The sequence below is a fragment of the Sus scrofa genome, chromosome 15, assembly GCF_054392235.1.
Source record: "Sus scrofa isolate SSC_HxYL_T2T_F1_AM1 chromosome 15, Sscrofa_HxYL_maternal_Yorkshire_Landrace_v2.0, whole genome shotgun sequence".
NCBI classification, from domain to species: domain Eukaryota; kingdom Metazoa; phylum Chordata; class Mammalia; order Artiodactyla; family Suidae; genus Sus; species Sus scrofa.
Window position 1 is genome coordinate 41,054,483 of NC_139397.1, and position 19,648 is coordinate 41,074,130.

Genomic DNA, 19,648 nt, shown 5'->3' on the forward strand with positions numbered 1-19,648 from the left:
GTATGTATATATATGACTGGGTCACTTTTCTGTACAGCAGAAATTGGCACAACATTGTAAGTTCACTATACTTTAATTAAAAAAAATGAAAAAAATAAAGATCAAACCTATACTGTTTTCTGAAGAAACTCAATATTACTATAGGATTGTCTTTCTCCCCAATTTTTTCCATTTTCAAGGTGAAAATGGTAGGAGTTTAAGTCTGTCCATCAATGCTAACCACTGCTCCCTCACACCCTGTGGAATCTTGTCTTCATCAATTTGGTGTCTTTGTGTCAAAGTACCAGAATACACAGAAAGCACTCTAGGAATACAAATCTCTTCCAAATAAGAGAAAAATAAATTCATATTTAGTTTGATGATGCAAAGCACATTACCAAAAACACTTCTTATATAAAATCTCTTTAAAATGAAAGGAAACTTTGCTCTCCAAAGATGTTTAATGTGATAGAAACAGATACAAACTCAAATGCCTACCGGGGCCAGGAAAGTCATAAAAATGAGTGAAGCCAGCTTTGTGTTAGTTGATAAATGGAACCTGACACACATTTTCAGTGTCAGGAGGAAAAAGAGAGAGAAAGAGAAAGAAGGCGAGGAAGACTGGGAGAAAGTGGGTGTTCTGTCTACAGGAGGCAGTGGTAGCCATGCCCAACAGGGAATTAGGCTATTCACGAACGTGAGATCAGTGGGCCAGAATAGCATGGTAAAACTTTTCAACATTAAATCTTGGAAATGGATATAAGATTCTTTAAACAAAAGTATGGTGGGCACCTACAGTGCACTAACTGATAAAACACAGGTGAGGCTTCTGTTCTCCTACAGGCAACCCAGGCATTTAGGAACTCTGCAGATTCATTCATGCTCTTAGGGTTACAGGGAGAATAAGACTGGATTTAATTCAATGTGTAGGTGACAGTGCTGATTCAAATATTTCGAAGCCTTAATGAGTAGAATATTTAGGGATGGGGTCGTGGCATAAAAAATGATGCAAATTATGGTGACATTTATTAATAGCACTTGTAAAGGTGATGCTTAGACAGGAAATGGTTTCACTCTGGCTTTTGTTTGGTCTTGGCTTCTCAAGGGCAAATACTTTACAGACTTTGTCTTCCTTAGGAATAATGCAGAAGACTATTCCTAAAGGTACAGAATGCTTATGTGCTTTATAAGTGCTGAAGCGATTCTGCTGTACTGGGAAAGCCTTGCCATTAGCCTGGACGGACATGGCTTAAATCCACCTTCCTCAACACACTGGTTGTGTGAGGTTGTGAAGTCACCTTGGGACTCAGTTTCCTAATCTCTTCAGTGGAGATAATAATACTAATCTGATACTGTTGCATACATCAAAGGAGATAATATATATAAAACTTAACACACTGTCACATAGGGTTTCCATAAACAGCTATTGAAATACCCAATTTTGAAATAAAAATGCATACTACAAGGAATATTTAAAAGGAAAAAAAGAAAAGGAGCACCATGGTTGGTATGTCTGAGTGGGGCAGACAGAGACCCCAGCTTCTGGAATTTCATTGAGTGCAAAGGATTGATGAGACCATGAACATATGGTCCTCAAGAAATACACCTGTCCGGAGTTCCCATAGTGGCTCAGTGGTTTACGAATCCAACTAGGAACCATGAGGTTGCAGGTTCGATCCCTGGCCTTGCTCAGTGGGTTAAGGATCCAGTGTTGCCATGAGCTGTGGTATAGGTCACAGACGCGGCTCAGATCCCACTTTGCTGTGGCTCTGGTGTAGGCTGGGGGCTACAGGTCCGATTCAACCCCTGGCCTGGGAACCTCCATATGCCACGGGTGTGGCCCTAGAAAAGGCAAAAAGACAAAAGAAAGAAAGAAAGAAAGAAAGAAAGAAAGAAAGAAAGAAAGAAAGAAAGAAAGAAAGAAAGAGAGACACCTGCCCTAAAGTTGAGAATGCACATCCTGAAGATAACACAGCATCACCAATCAATGATACTCTAATTAAAACTGTAACACACAGACACAAAACACACATTTAAAAAAAGACCCAAATATTCTCACAAGCATAAGTGTGGCACAGAATTAGCCAATTTGGTCTCCTCTCAGATTTACTTTCCCAAATGGGGGATTTTACCAAAATCACGATTGCAGAGCAGACCAGGGCCCTGAGTGCATCACTAACATGTGGTGAAAACTCATAAGCCACCGCTGGTTTTCCTCACCCAACTTGGGTTAATTGCTGCTTTTTAACTAATTCTTTTCATAGATTAATTTGGGTGACTGAGCTGATTAAAATGGTTTTTTTGGGTTTTTTTTTTCCTTCTTTTTATACTCTTTTCTCTTTCCCCCACTCAAAATAAAACTAACACAACTTTATTCATAAGGTAGTAAACCTAGAAAATTATGCAAAGAACCCAAGATCCTGGGTCCCGCTGATGCTCCTGTGTGAATGTGGATGGCTTCATCTCAAGGGCTCTGCACACCCTGTTTCCTCTCGGGTGAAATGATGCTGTGGCTCCAAAAGACAACTGGCCAGTACAAGGCCCATAAACAAGTCTATGAGCCTACATGCTGTACTGAGACTTGCCAGCAGTTCTATCTTAACTCTGGTTAGGATAGTTATTTCTTTTTGTCTTTCTTTTTTTTTATTTTTTATTTTCCCACTGTACAGCAAGGGGGTCAGGTTATCCTTACATGTATACATTACAATTACATTTTTTCCCCCACCCTTTATTCTGTTGCAACATGAGTATCTAGACAAAGTTCTCAATGCTATTCAGCAGGATCTCCTTGTAAATCTATTCTAAGTTGTGTCTGATAAGCCCAAGCTCCCGATCCCTCCCATTCCCTCCCCCTCCCATCAGGCAGCCACAAGTCTCTTCTCCAAGTCCATGATTTTCTTTTCTGAGGAGATGTTCATTTGTGCTGGATATTAGATTCCAGTTATAAGTGATATCATATGGTATTTGTCTTTGTCTTTCTGGCTCATTTCACTCAGGATGAGATTCTCTAGTTCCATCCATGTTGCTGCAAATGGCATTATGTCATTCTTTTTTATGGCTGAGTAGTATTCCATTGTGTATATATACCATCTCTTCCAAATCCAATCATCTGTCGATGGACATTTAGGTTGTTTCCATGTCCTGGCTATTGTGAATAGTGCTGCAATGAAAATGCGGGTGCATGTGTCTCTTTTAAGTAGAGTTTTGTCCGGATAGATGCCCAAGAGTGGGATTGCGGGGTCAACTGACAAGGGCTTAATCTCTAGAATATATAAACAACTTATACAACCCAACAGCAAAAAACCATTTTGTCTCTCTTGTTAAGACTTTCAAATTTAAAACAAACAAACAAACAAACAAACAAAAACAAAACTAAGCGATGAGGTGATAAGAAGTTCACAGCCAGCCAGACACTTGGTTCCCAACAAAGCAAGTGCAACCATTGTCTGAGGTCACACAGACAGGGCCACACCAAGATGAAACCCCTTCAGCTGTGCCCGACACCGGCCAGGATCTAGCTGGAGTCTTGATTTCAAAAACATGAGGGGCAAATCAAGACAATGTTGGCATATGTTGAACAGTTTCAGAAACTATATTTCTTCCATAAATACTTTAGAAACCTGAAACTATGGGGCTCTTCTCAAGTAGATGTGTGAAAACAAAATCAGGTTTTGGTATATGAACACAGTCAAAATTTACCAAATGTTACTTTATTATTGAGAAACGGAAACAACCTTCAGGAGTTTGTGAGTATAAACTTGCTTTTAAAAAATATTATCAAGGAAGGAGATTTGGGAAGCATCATTTGATCAACCTGTCCTGGAGAGAGAAAGAGGGAGAGAGAGAGAGAGGGAGAGAAAGAGAGAAAGAGAGAGAGAAAGAAAGGAAGGAAGGAAGGAAGGAAGGAAGGAAGGAAGGAAGGAAAGAGAGAAAGAAAGAAAGAGAAAGAAAGAAAGAAAGAAAGAAAGAAAGAAAGAAAGAAAGAAAGAAAGAGAGGAGGAAAGGAAAAAAAGAAAAGATAGATTCAGTAGTGTCATAAAAGCTCTTTGCAGAATTGTCTCCACTCTCCCTCCTCCCTCAGCCTCCTCCCCAACCAGCCTGTCAGCCTTTTCTCCTTGTGTTCTTCTGAAACTTCAGTCACTGAACTGCTTTGTGCACAGAACCTGTCAGCCCTTAACTCCCTCCATGCTGTTGCAGCATTTCATTGTGTTGCCTTTTTTCCTGTTACACACATACACACACACATTCACACATACACTCACATACACACACATGGACTTTGCCGTGAAGACACACACCTTCATCTGCTTAAGAATCATCTCCTTCAGACATTAGTAATCATCGCTAGTAATCATGCCCCAACCCTCCCTCCCCCCACTTGTCACTTTCCCAGGGTAGGTAACTATCCTTGGTTTTACTGATGCCAAAATCTGCCCCGGGCCTGGGCAGTGGGTACCTAACCTGCCCCGTGCTCCCCCTACCCACCACCCTCCACTCCACACTTCCAGAAACACATTCACATGTGGACCACACTTTGCACTTGATTGCTTCAAACCTGGTTAAGAGGTCTTATCTCTTCCAAGTAGGGTCCAAATTCCAAAACCTTTAACCTATTAGAGGGACAATCAAAAGCTATTTAACACCATCCTCACCTTTTATAGGAGGAGCTATTTCTCCAGAAAAGGGTCCCCAAGTTAGAGTCTCTGCTGGGGGGATGGGGCCGCTATTCTTGACACCTGCCAAATTGTGGGTTCTGCTAAGCCCCACACCTCTGGGGCCAAGGCTGGAGCTGCCTCTGGCTTCTTTCCACAGAACTTTACACAGAACTCATTTCATGTAAAGAGCTTTACACAGAACTCATTTTGCCCTCAGAACAATCAGGACCGGGGACGGTGTCACAATCGCCCATGCCTTGTGCAGCAGAGGAAACCGCGGTTGGAGGAGGAGCTACAAGTGCTCAGGGGACATTGTTGGCAAGTGGTGAGGCCAGGCTTTGAATCCAGGCTTCTGCTGTTCTCCAGGCCCTATTTCTCTCCTGAGTGGAAGCTGTGATTCCCACATTTGGTCTAGATCTTGCCCAGGCAGCGCTGGAATAGAAGCACCGACCTAAGCCCTTGAACTGTCCCTGTGGGTCTCGGGCTTTCTCCACTCAAAGTACTTCAGTTGATTAGGTTTCAGTTACTGATTGGCAATGGTTGCCAGCCCAGCTTCTCTGAGATTACACACAGGTCATGCCTTGGCGGGAATGCTGGGAGTTCATCAGTTCTCTTGGTTACATGTTTTCAAGCCATCTCCCAGTTTATCTCCATGGAGGCAAGGCCAACCCCAGGCATGCCATGCTGAGTCTCACCAGTGAACTTTCAGGGAGCAGCCCCATTTGGGGCGAGGGCTCTCCAGAGTCTTTCCTTATATGACCTAGAGTTTGATGGCTGAATACTACATCTGATAGCTCTGGTATGCCACTTAATTATCATATGCATTTTATTGCACACATGGATATACTGTTTTCATAGAAATTAGCTTAATTTCTATAAATTGACATTGCCTCTTTTTTTTTTTCTTTTCCTTTCTCATCTATTACCTACACCACAGGTCATGGCAGTGCCATATCCTTAACCTACTGAACGAGGCCAGGGATCAAACCTGCATCCTCACAGACACTATGTCAGGTTCTTAACCTGCTGAGCCACAATAGGTATTCTGATGTGGCCTCACATAATTTACTTAATATTATATAAAAATAAAGAAAATCGTGCTAAAAATAATAACTGACACATTTTGGAGAGCCAAATATGTGGCATATCTTCCAGTTGCATAAGTTAATACTAACTCAGCCAGCACTTCCAAGAAATAAGTACGCTTTTTTCTACTTTTTCTTTCTTTGTTTTTTGTAAATGAGAAACTGAAACTCTGAGAAGCTATAGTCAATAAGTGATAAAACCTGGATTAGATCATCCCATTACACAAAAACAATATTACACAGAGAGAAATTAATTTTACAGTCAAAAAATGAGGGTGCTGCCAGCATAAGCAGGCACAATGGTGTGTGTTCTAAGTTTATCGATTACATGTACTGTTTCATGATATTGTCACTAAATGTCTACAAGGCAGATTTTTCAAAGGAGATGAAACTATTTCTCCTCCTCCTCTTTCTCCTCCTTCCTCTGAGATGAGAACTCTAGTCTCTGAAAACAATGCCCAGACACTGAGGGGTTTATTTGTAGGTTCCCAGAAGTGTTTCCACGGATCTCAGAGCAACTCCAGGTGTGGTAGAAATGACAAAGCCAGAGAGAGAGAATGGAAGGAGTCCAGCATCACCAGGGGCTTGTCAGCGCTATCCACACCTGGTAAAGGGCTCCAGTACATTCTGAGCACAATGGCATTGTATTTCGTGTCCCCGTGTGCTCTGTGTTGACTGCGGTGAGTTCTGTGCTGAAGTCACCTATTGTTTCAACCCTAAGTCAAGGAGGCCAGTTCTGAACTGATTCCCTCATGGTCTCTATAAAATCCTGAGTCCGTGTAGCAGCTTGGTCGCATCGATCAAAATAGAAAAGTGGGAGTTCCCATTGTGGCGCAGTGGTTAGAGAATCCAACTGGGAACCATGAGGTTGCGGGTTCGGTCCCTGCCCTTGCTCAGTGGGTTGACGATCCGGCGTTGCCGTGAGCTGTGGTGTGGGTTGCAGACGCGGCTCGGATCCCGCATTGCTGTGGCTCTGGTGTAGGCCGGTGGCTACGGCTCTGACTCGACCCCTGGTGTAGGCCAGTGGCTACGGCTCTGACTCGACCCCTAGCCTGGGAACCTCCATGTGCCGCGGGGGCGGCCCAGGAAATAGCAAAAAAAAAAAAAAGACAAAAAAAAAAATAGAAAAGTGGATGGCTTAACAATTCTAAGCTAAAAATCTAATAATTCTAAAAGTGAAAAAGAAAAGTTCGCACTTTTTCTAGTAGTATATCATTTACAAATAAAATGTTCAGCATTTTATGATAGACCATAAGTTAAGATACAACTACACTTTGCAGCCATTAAAATGGACAGAATGAATTTATTTTTATGCTTACTTAATGATATTAAGTCAAAGCTCTCCAAGATCTATTTTACATAAAAAAGCAAGTTGGAATAGAATATGTTTAATACAATCTCATATTTAGCAAAAATGAATGCATTTTCATATTAATAAATATGGTATATGCACAGGAATATATTTATATGTAGGGGTCCTGCCCCATTATTATCTTCAGGAGTAAAATTTTACATCTTGCCTGCAAGAGGGTCCCAAGTGATGATGAGGGAGGAGCTTCTTTTTTATTTAATGTTTCTATAGTATTTGACTTTTATAATGAGGATATAATAGAAGATATTTGTCTTATAATTAAAAACTCCTAGATTTTTAAAAATCAGGAAAAATTATTCTCCTGTGCATTGTTAAATATAGATACCTAAATTGGGTGAGTCAGAACTGACAGCTGTAAGCGAACTTAAAGAGCAGAGGGAAAGATAAGCAGCTCATCTAATTTGAATCTGAGTCTGAGTGGCTGCTAGGTAAATAAAGCCAAACACTTAGTAATGAGTCAGCACGTTCAAATAGAAGCCGAAATCTCATTGCAGCCCTAAGTAGAATTAAAACATTTTGGTATACAGTAATTGCCCAAATCAAAATGTTGCCTCAAATATACTATATATAAATGCAAACTTTTAATCTTGATATTGACTATGAATTTTATCTAGTTCTGATCCTGTTTTGCAATTACTGAAGTAGTGCGACTCTACAGACAATTTAGAGATAATATCTTTGTACAGCTTGACAGACACCTGAGGCAATGGAAACCTCTGTTTTGCATCTTTATTTCCCATAACCATAAAAAGGGTATTTTATAATTATTTTTTATTTCATAGAACCAACAGGTCTTAAACTGCTTATTAGATATTTTCCCTATACCTTCTAGGATGGTGGCATTATTGAATGAAAAACCCAATACTGAAACCATGCCTTAATGCTGCCCTTGGCAAAGTATTAACTATTTTACGGCATCTAGAATTCTGTAAGATGATGGTGTGATATATTAGCTTAAAATTGTCAACCCCTGGGTATAAGGTGTGTTTTCGCCTTTCTGTGTTCCTTTTTCTCTTGAGTGTGTGATGGCCTTTTATTATCTCCTATCAGATATACCACAAAACGTTCTGAAACAAAACAATCTGAAACCCAGTCATGGGATTGTTAGTGTAAACAAGCCAGTATCAAGTGGCCCCACATACACACAATACACACACACTTTAAGTGAACATTTAATGCCTAAAACAGCAGAACATAACTAGTAAGTGGAAGTCTTATTTGTGCAGGAAGGGAGTGGGGAGAAAGGCAATAATCTCATTCATTTACTTACTCAGAAGTTAATATGAAGCACCTACTATGTGATGAGCATACTCTTTCCAACACCAGCCCTGAGTATACTGCCAGATGCAAGTGGAATTCAAGGACTGAATGAATAAAAACCCAGATAAACCCTTCATAATCTCTGCATAGAATATCTCATCAACAGATTCATGAATAAAACATTTCCACCAGTATAGATTGTACGATATCATTTTTCTTAAATAAGAAATAGACCATGATGGAAGACAGTGTGAGAAAAAGAATGTCTATACATGTATGACTGGGTCACTTTGCTGAACAACAGAAATTGGCACAACACTGTATATCAACTATAATAAAAATTTTTTAAAGAGACAGAACATCTCTTTTCTTTCAGGATTCAGAATGTCTGTCCCATCTTAGGACATTAACAAGTATGAGGCCCCTCACTGCTCTGAGTGTGGGAGTCTCAGAGGTGAAGGTTTTGAGGAAATAAAAGGAGGTCTGAGAGATAAAGAATAGATGGTGAGGAAATAGCAAAACCCTAGAGCCTTGGATGCAAGCAGCATCATCCTCCTAAAGGCAACTCTCATTAAACTTCGTGGGAAAAGAGTGCAGGGTCCTTGTGAAGTCCTGGGACTAGACTGGGCATGAGTTTACAAAGAGAACAACAGTTCAGTGCAAATGTATAAAAAGATAACTTTTGGAGCAGTGTGATCATATGTAATGACACTTTTATAGCCAAGGGAAAATCACTCTGCAGCAAAAAGTTGAGGTTAAACTTTGGGTAGGAATCTCTGGTTAGATAATAGAAGATGGGTAACACCAAACAATGAAGTACATATCAGTTCAGCCTAGGATGACCATGGCCTCACCTACAGAGGAAGTCACTCAGTCATCATTTACTCCTGGCTTCAAGTAGCATGTATTAAATAATTTCTCTGCAGCAGAGAAGTCGAACCAAGGGCTAAAGAGTGGTTGGAAGCTCCAGGATTCCACACGCTGAGAAAAAAAAAATCCCCTCAATATCATGCTTTTTTTTAAAAAAAATTAACAATGGGTTCCCTTTTTGGATGAGCTCATGACCAGAACTTAAACTTTATAACATTTTCTCTTCTTATTCTGTGCTATTTCCTTTATACAAGGGTGCAATAATAGCAAGAGGCAAGAACAGAGTTACTAAAAAATTCACCTATATCTGCACCTGCTTAGGAATACATGAAAGGGATGTTTTGCTATCAAGAAAGTGAGCTTTGCCCTGACTACCTGGATGTTTGGATGAGAAGACTGTTCGTCTGGCCCCAGGCCATCAGGATGAGATACTTTGGACCATCACCTTGCCTCCTCACTTCACCACCCAACCATCCTTTTCATCCCTCTCCATCATCCTCTACATTCTGATACCAGAATGGCTGCTTTTCCACTTCCCACACAGCTAGCACTTGTCTGCACTGTCTCTGGTTCTGGTCTCTACTTGTGTTTGGGGGAGGCAGTGATTTTTAATTAATTAAATGGACATTCCCAGGCCAGGGGTTGGATCTGAGCCGCATCTGCAAACTACGCTTCAGCTGCCGTAATGCTGGATCCTTCAACTCACTTTTCAGGACTGGGGATCAAACCTGCACCTCTGCAGTGACCCAAGCCACTGCCATCAAATTCTTAACCTACTTCACTACAGTGGCAATACCAGTGATTTTTATAGTATTTCACATTTCCCTGCCTGGACACATGGCACTTCTAACTATACTACAATAGTTTTAGCGAACTTCTTCTTGTCCTTCAAAACTTGACTACACTTTTGCTTGAAATCACACCAGGTCTGACATGGCTGCGCCTCTGTCTCTAACCAAATTCATCACACAGATGCGTTTACTGCTAAATAACTAGCCTTGCCTTTTCCACTGTCCACTGAGTTCCCCAATGGCAGGGATTATAATGCCTTTGACTGGCTCTGCACAACCACTTGCCTGACTGCACAGAGTAGGCCCTCAATAGACATGTGCTCTAGGGTTAAATACCACAGTTGCTTCTATAGCAAATTCTTCTCCAGAATCTTTTATGACAGGTTATGACTTGTCCTGAGACAATGAAATCTGGAAGAGTTCAACCAGAATCTGCTCCCTCAGGTGAATGACAGAAGGAATTTCCTGATCGCACCTGGATTGGTAAATCAATCAAAAAACATATTTGAGGGGTTCCCATTGTGGCTCAGTTGTAACAAACGCTAGTAACAACTAGTATCCATGAGCATGCAGATTCAATACCTAGCCTTGCTTAGTGGGTTAAGGATCTGGCATTGCCATTAGCTGTGGTGTAGGTTGCCAGATGAGGCTCAGATCTGGCATTGTTGTGGCTGTAGTGTAGGCTGGCAGCTTCAGCCCCAGTTGGACTCCTGGCCTGGGAACTTCCACATACTATGGGTATGGCCCTTAAAATACAAAAAAAAAAAAAAATATATTGACCTATAACAATGTCCCCTACTGAAATGGTCTTAGTATTTATATATTATTTCCTGTATTTTAGATAGATAGATAAGTAGATAGATATATAGATAGACAGACAGATAGATCTCTCTCTGTATATGTGATGCTAGGATGCCCATGGGAAAAGTAAGCATCTTTAAAAGGGAAGTTTAGACCACCTCTCTTGACTCTTGGTAGGTTGGTTGTTGAACAAAACCTACACCTAAAATTAAACATTGATGTTGAAATCAAGGCTGCTGCCACAGGAAGCAGCACATGATGAGGCTTTTTCTCTGGCTCTAAAACAAAAGGAAAGGTTATGAAATAGACAGTGAGCTGGGATGGGGGTATGATGGCTCTAGAGTTGAGGAAAAGGTCCTCTGTGCACAACCTAGACGATGAAGTTAAGTCCACCTGTGGGGCTCAAAGGTCCATGAAGGGAGAGGCTGGAAATGGGGCAGAAGGGATGATTGGTAAAAAGTCCTGGAGAAGAGAGTGCACTAAATGTCTACTTTTAAGTGACATGAGGTCATTCTCCAGCATTTCCTCTCAGTGTCCAGGAACTCCAGCTGGCCCTGGTCATTTGCTCCCTGGGGAGGGAAGGCACTGAGGTGGTGTTCAGTATGCAAAAGGTTGCAACAAAGGAAATGCAACTGTGAGCAAAGGTCAAGAATTCAGCCAAAATGGATGAGAAATGAAAGTCCTTAGGAGAAATGCTTACCCTACCCATACCCTCTTTTTTTGTTGTTTTAATTTTAGGGCCGCACCTGTGGCATGTGGAAGTTCCCAGGCCAGGGATCAAATCCAAGCTGCCAATATGACCCATGCTGCTCCCTGAACCCACTGAGCCAAGCTGGGGTCCAAATCTGCACCTCTGCAGAGACCTGAGCAGTTGCCATCAGATTCCTAACCCACTGTCCCATAGCAGGAACTCCTCAGTCACTCTTTATATTCTACCTTCCAGACTCACATCACTGATGATACATAATTAAATGAAGGTGTTGGCATGAAAGTCTATAAATCTATATACTTCTAAGGTCAGCACAGTGAAGGGAAATTAAAGCATCAAAATAAAGTGAGTGATTCTAAGCTGCGGATTGCAAAGGATTTCGGAATGTTTTCCTAGCCACACAAGCATCTAACCTTCCCAACACACATCTCTCCAGCTCAGAGGTACCATCTGGGTATCATCCCTCCTTCTCAGAGATCTTCAAATTCATCTATTCAGCTAACTGCCATCAACTTCTACTGTATGCAGAGTAGGTCTTGGGGTTATCATGTTAAAGAGGTCCAGTCTCCAAATAGAACACGAGTTATTTTTGATGTGCAGGCCTCTTGATGGTGGGATCGAAATAACTGAGGGATAGAGTGAGGATCTGAGAATGGAGAAGTCTGGTTGCCTTCATCTGATTTTCCTGTGTGAAGATTCTAAAGCCATGGTCCATCCACAAGAAGCTGATGGAACCAGGCATTTGGGCTGTTCCTCACTGAACTGAGGTTTCAATTGACCTAAAATTTCATTTGAAATGGTCCCCGCTATTATAAATTTAAACAATGACAGAAAAGTACTTAAAAGAAATTTCTACCAGGTTGAAAGCAGCTTGACACAGGAATTTCTGACTATACTTGAGCAGCAGTTGATAAAGCAAACACAATTACAAGGTCAAAGCCAAAGGGCATCTGAAAGTCAGTCAAAACACACGTGGGTTTGGAAATGTTCCGTGCCTGTTGTCATAGTCAATACAGTGAAAAAACAAGCCATTGACCTGGAGGGCAAAAGAAAAGTAGATGCCATGGACATGAAAACCCAAACTAAAACCTAACTTTATCTGCAAAAGTAACTTAGAGGTGGGAGAGGGGGAAGGACTTTGACCTCAGCTATACCTGAATTCAAATTCTGGATCTGCCTCTTAAAAGATATGTGTGACCCTGAGAAAAGCAGTTAACTTCTCTGTGGTCTACAGTGCTCAACCTGCAGATGCCAAAGCGAGAAAATTTTAAAGAACTAATAAATAGGTTTGTTTTTGCTGTCAAACTTCTGGTTGCTAAAAGGGGAAAGGTTGGGAGTAGGGAGAAATTAATAAGAGTTGGGGTTAACAGATACACACTGTATCTGTTAGGCAATAAAGTCCTACTGTACAGCACAGGGAAAGGTACTTAATATCTTGTAATAATCTATAAGGGAAAAGAGCAGATATATATGCTTGTATACATGAATCACCTTGCTGTACACCTGAAACTAATACAGCATTGTAAACCAACTACGCTTCAAGAAAAAATACAAAAAAATTAAGCAATGAGGTCCTCCTATACAACACAGGGAACTATGTCCAATCTCTTGGGTTAGAACGTGATATAAGATTAAAAAATAATAATAATAATATATTTATTTATGTATATATGACTGTGTCACTTTGCTGTGCAAAAGAAATTGAAGGAACATTGTAAATTAACTATAGTTCAATAAAAAATTGAAAAAAAAGAAGTGAAGACACAGATACACAAACACAAAAAAAGGTTATTGTTAGCATTAAGTAGAGGTTCAACAAACATAAGTTTTCTGTGCTGTATTTTCATTGGTGATAACAGGCTGGTGACTGGTCATTAGTGGGACAGAAGAATAAGGAAGCTGTCTATGGTTCCACACCCATCGCTCACACTTTCTCCCAAAGACTATACCCCACACATTGCAGAAACGCTGACTGAATCACAAAACTCAATATGACATTTCACTCTTTGCCTGAAAACAGAATGTTCAGAACGGAAGGCGGTGAGGATGTGGCATCAGACAGTATGCGACAGACTTAAATAACAACGCTGAAAGCTCTAGAACGGGCGATTGTCAAGGTTAAACCCAATCACCATCATTAAGGAGTTCCTGTTGAATTTCTCATCCTCGGGTTTTGATTTTAGGGGAAGCATGCATCACTAGGCGTGCCTCCTTCACAACTGAGAGAGACCATGCATCCCATTACCATTCCTCCTGGTCAGCATCACAGTTGCAAAAGTGCCGGATGTCCAGGCAGCTCTCATCCAGGCCACAATCACACTGCTGGACTCCAGGAGGGGCGCCACCCCAGTATGGGTGCCTCTCGTTGGATCGCCCGATCCACCAGGTCAGCGGGGCTCCATCTGGAAGACAGACAAGATTCCTCAGAGGTCAGAGTGGGGCAAGCCTGATGCAGCACAGAGGGAGTCTCAGATGCTGTGGGGAGAACCTCATGACAATTGTAGGTATACCGTGTATCTATCTATCTATCTATCTATCTATCTATCTATCTATCTATCTATCTATCTATCTATCTATCTATCGGCCCTCCCTCACTCCCTCCCTTCTCTTCTGTTCTTTCTTCCTCTTTCTTCCTTTTTCCTTTTGTTTTGGCTGCACCTATAGCATGTAGAAGTTCCCTGGCCAGGGATCAAACAAACCCATGCCACAGCAGCAACCTGAGCCACAGCAGTGACAATGCTAGATCCTTAACCTCCTGAGCCACCAGGGGACTCCTTTCCTCCTCTTTCTTTCCTTTTTTTTTTTTTTTTTTGTCTTTTTGCCTTTTCTAGGGCCACTTCCTGCAACATATGGAGGTCCCCAGGCTAGGGGTCTAATCAGAGATGTAGCCGCAGGCCTACAGCAATGTGGGGTCTGAGCCGCGTCTGCAACCTACACCACAGCTCAAGGCAATGCTGGATCCTTAACCCACTGAACAAGGCCAGGGATTGAACCTGCAACCTCATGGTTCCTAGTCGGATTTGTTAACTACTGGGCCACGACGGGAACTCCTCCTTCCTTCTTTCTTTCCTCCTTCCTTCCTTTCTGTCTTTCCTTCCTTCTCTCTCTCTAGATATATAAATATCATATCTATATCATATATAAATATATATACCATATCTATATATGTAAAGAGAGAGATAACACACACAGAGCACTGTCTATATACCTATGCTCATATAAATAACACTTTCATGAAAATTATCTCTAGAGTAGAATATGGATTAATCATAATGTTTAGAAACAGAATCCCAAGCTCAAATGCTAACATTAGGCAGGGATCACAATTGAGTAAACTGGGTTAGGTTTCATGCCAACACAACTAAATCTATAGATTCAAAAATTTACTTCCTTTTACAACTACCAAAGAGAAAATAGTAACAGGAAGGCTAGATAATCCTGAGCCCAGCTCTTAGTTTCTGAGTGTGGACACTCAGCTGCAGGGGCAGTGTTGGCCCAGAGGACAAGCCCTGTCTTTCTGCCCATTGATTTCTGTCCTGACAAAGGTCAGCCCCAGGATTACCACAGCTTTTGAATTTGTTTTTCTTTTTAGGGCTGCACCTGTAGCATATGGAGGTTCCCAGGTTAGGGGTCAAAATGGACCTGCAGCTGCCAGCCTACACCACAGCCACAGCAAGGTAGGATCCGAGCCACATCTGTGACCTATGCCAAAACTTGTGGCAATACCAGATCCTTGACGCAATGATCGAGGACAGGGATCGAACTCATATCATCATGGACACTAGCTGGGTTCTTAACCTGCTGAGCCACAATGAAAACTCCTGAATTTTTTTGAAAGAGAAACCATGCATTTCAAGTTCAAAGATTTGGATGAACAAAGTATTATAAAGGTCAATACTTCAGGCCAAAGAAATACTTCTGAACATCATACCTATTAACCCACACAAAGCTATTATGTGACCTCTAATTTCAGGTTTATGAAGTTAACAGAAAACCATTTTTCAGACTTGTCCTTGTTGATTTTTATTTTTCTTTATAAAGTTTAATTTAGTAACATCTGTTGAAGTTTTCCTTTATGAGTGGGAATGTTTTGGAAGATAAAAATTGTTATCCAAAAGATGATAATATGCCCAAAACAATGGAGATGGAGGTGTACATCATTAGGCTGAAAGGGTAAGGCCTGGGGCTATTTGGAAACTGCTGGTTGGTTTGTTTGGCATACAACAGACATTTAATGTGGTTTTTTTGTTTTGTTTGTTTTTGTCTTTTTAGGACAGCATCCACGGCAAATGGAAGTTCCCAGGCCAGGGGTTGAATTGGTGCTACAGCTGCTGACATACACCACAGCCACAGCAACACTGGATCCAAAACGGGTCTGCAACCAGCATCACAGCTCACAGCAACATTGGATCCTTAACCCACTGAGTGAGGCCAGGGATCAAACCCAGGTCCTCATGGATACTAGTTCAATTCATTACCGCTAAGCCAGGACGGGAACTCCTGTGTGTGTTTTGCAATGAAGGAGATAGTTATTGAGAGCCATTTCCATGATTTTTCATTTCAGAGTAGAATCGTAACATTTCAGGGTGATACTACCTTGGAGCTCTGCCTTGTCAAGATCTAATGTTACATGTAACTCCTCATGTCCAACCATACAATTTACAAAGTATTCCTATATACAAAGAGCAACAACTTCTTTGAATTGCTTTCATCGCTCATGTCTTTATGGAAGTCATGGAGTCAAGTTGGAAGAGAACTAGGATCTGGAGCTTCCAAAAAGCAGTAAGTAATGAGAAGAGAAAAAAGGTACATGAGAAGCAGAGATCCTTTGGGAGAGCCAGGTATGGGGCCAACAGCCTGAGGGTCTGTGCTCACCCCAAATCACACTCTTCACTTGCTAAAAGGTTTCAAGTCCCTCTATTATCTTCTAATTTAGAATTCCAGTTACAGATATATCTTCACTAGTGTCTTCTTTTTAAAGAATAATTCTAAGTGGTATATATCCATTTTACCTAGTCCCAAGTAGCTATAAATCAGTGGATATGAGTTCGAATGAATTGCTTTCTTTCTAATCTCTAGCTCAGATGAGCTACTTTTAGGTGGCCTAGAGGGCTGGTGGGTTTATGTAGAGCATAATGCACTTTTGGAACCGGGGCAAGCTTAGGTGGGTATTCCCTGTGTGTGAGTTTAGGCAACACAAGGGTAAAACTTTGTGCATTGATTAAGTTTGCCAATGTTGACTCTAGGTCCAAGAAATGGGAAGAAATCTCTCCTCTACCCCCTCCCCCAGCACTGCCTAGGCCCTTCCTCCAGAATTCAGAACCCAGATCACAAAGCAAATTTCAATGTCATCATAGATTATTTTTGTTTATGAGCTAAACCAAAGTTATGACCATATTAACAATGTTATTACTAGTGGTCTCAATTTTAGACAACCGATTTGTGTGCCCTCAGGCGCACATGTTCCCTTCCAGTAGTTTTATCAATTCTTATTTGGTGCCTTCATCCTCTGAAGTGCCATTAGCAGCCCAAGACTTAGTTCTATTTAGACTGTATCAGTGCCTTGGACCAAGGAGGCTTGGGGTCCCTTCTTGACATCTGGCAATTAGTATAAAAGTTGAAAGTTGTTTCAACTGGTTGAATATCAAGGATTAAGAAGAAAGGAAGGGGAAGATAGAGAATATAGAAGGAACACAGACACATATTTGAAAACAGGAAGATTATCACTTAATTTTCCTCTAAGACAGCCCATCTTTGTGTTTTTTCTCCTGTGAAGAACAAACTGGCACATAACAGGTGAGGAAACTGAGAATCAAAAAGGTTCAAACAAGGTGACAGATTTGCCTTCATTCCTGACTCTAATGATGCAGTCAGAAAGAGGATAAGCATCCTTGCTGCGAATTCTGGCCACTGGAGAAATTAGATCTACCGCCTATGTTGTTGTGGGATCATGGGAGAAGGAAATACACTGCCCCCTTGATGTCTTGCTCTTGTTACTTGCTTTGCTCCTTGGAATATGGACAGAAATGCCCATGTGTCAGCTCAGAGTCCAGACCTCAAGAGGCTTGTGTGCTTCCACTGCTCCTGGAAGTATCTCTGACATGACCAGAGGACACGCTCCAGATGGTCACAGCCTCTCCAGGCGGCCTCAGAACGTGGAAGCCTGTCCTTCTGAGCTCAGACCTGTGAGCCTGAGAACAAGTACTGGAGATGCCTGCCACTAAGCTTTGGCAACTGGCCCTATAGCATTATCATGACAATCAATGATAAAGTACAGATCAAATATCACCACATAAAACAATCTGGAGGGAGAATAAGGAAGTAAACACAGTGGTGAAGGATAGTCCTTCTTCCCACTGCAACTGAGATAGAAACAAGTAAAGAGACATGGTTGGATAAGGAAAATAAAGAGAAGCATCATTTCTGTTTTGGCCCAACTAGTTATTTATCTCCATCCCATAAATATAAAGCAGTTGTAGCAGACATCTTAGCTGCTCAGAAAGAACCCCTCGTCCCATCCATGTATTTCTTACTTAATCCCAGTCTGGGTTCACTCTGAGATTGTCCCAACTCGGTTCCAATTACTGGCAGTGGACTCCTAACTCTCACGCCACCTTTGCCTCCTTCAAACATGGTGCTTGGATCTTCCTGTGATTTAGAGAGTGGTTTTTCTTATAGTCATGGTCCTGGCTCATCCTTTTTTGGCTCAATGCTTCCCACTCATGTATTCCTTTAGTAATTCTGCATTGAACTTTGGAGAAACTATCCCCCTGGCTGGTCACAGCCTCCATCCACAAGGTGGTGCAAAATTTAACCTTATATTTATATAGAAGTTCCTGCTGTGGTGCAGTTGCTTAAGAATTGGGCATTGCCACAGCTGTGGTGTAGGTCTCAGCTATAGTTCGGATTAGATCTCTGGCCTGGAAATTTCCATATGCTGCAGGTGTGGCCATAAAACATATATATATGATTTATAAAACAAGATTTTTTTGATTTAATATTTCTTTATTTCACAATGCTAAGAGTGAAACCATACCTTCTGATATTTTCCATGTCCATGTATGTAAAGAAATCGGTACATTTTCTCTATATGTTGTTGGTATAATTTGGAATTTCAAGCTCAGCATTTTATCTTAATCTTTAAACATTATTTTGGTTTCTATATAAAACAAAATTAAAGGTATATAAGTAACTTTATGTAAAGTTTTATATATATATAAAACATATGCAGATATATGATTAATAAAACAATGTAATTAAGTGAAATGAAATTATCAGTGTATATGTATTATGTTTATATATGTAATCATTCCAATTATTTCTTAATTCCATGCTGTTTAAAGGTCATGGAGAGGTATCCCTGTTACATAAATTTTAACAGATGGTTACTGCCCCAAAGGAGTACATAGTATTTAGGGAGGAAGGTCCTGTAAGAGTTATAAGAAATGCAAATCAGAATGAGATGAGGGTCCAAATACAGCAGTTAATAAAATGCTAGGAAAGCCTAGAAGAAGAAACTAAGAATTTTGTCAAAGATTCCTGAAAAATATTTCATGGAAATCATTTAATTTGGGGGAAATATTGATGTTTGACTAGAGGCTTGGTGTTGGGAGAGGACTTCAGTAAATTGTGCCATGTGTTTAAAGGATTGGGCACCATTGCTGCTGTGGTGTTGGTTCGATCCCTGGCCTAGAAACTTCCACATGCCATGGGCAGGGCCAAAAAAAAAGAAAAAAGAAAAGAGAGAGAGAGAGAGAGAGGAAAGAGCCAAAAAAAAAGTCTTAAGGACAAACAATTATGGATGATAGCACCAAAATGTTTCATTGTAGGATGAAAACACAAATTGTCAAAACATGGATTTTAGGAAAGAAGATTCTGGAAACCAAAGGAAGTATTTTAAATACTCTTTCTTTCTAAACAGGATATACTTTCTTGGGAAATTTTGAGTCAAAAAGAAAAACAACCTCATCCATATCACAAAATAATGGTAGAGATTCATCAAAGTCAATCTTGGCCTTACTGCTGGTGGGTCAGGATCATTAAATCAGAACATATGTCTAATGGTGTGATTAAAAGCTAGTCAGTGACATTAGGAATTAACATTTTTATAATGTTGTTCAACATTT

At 40.9% G+C, this 19,648-nt stretch overlaps 1 protein-coding gene across 2 annotated transcripts in view; it reads right to left on the bottom strand.

Annotated features, from left to right (window-relative positions):
- CNTNAP5 (contactin associated protein family member 5) overlaps positions 1-19,648 on the bottom strand; it is an 865,075-nt gene that overhangs the window by 140,992 nt on the left and 704,435 nt on the right. For both annotated transcript variants that reach the window (XM_021075830.2, XM_084999089.1), the window contains one exon: positions 13,768-13,924. In XM_021075830.2, the coding sequence (XP_020931489.2) occupies positions 13,768-13,924 (157 nt within the window). The remainder of the gene's footprint in view (positions 1-13,767; positions 13,925-19,648) is intronic.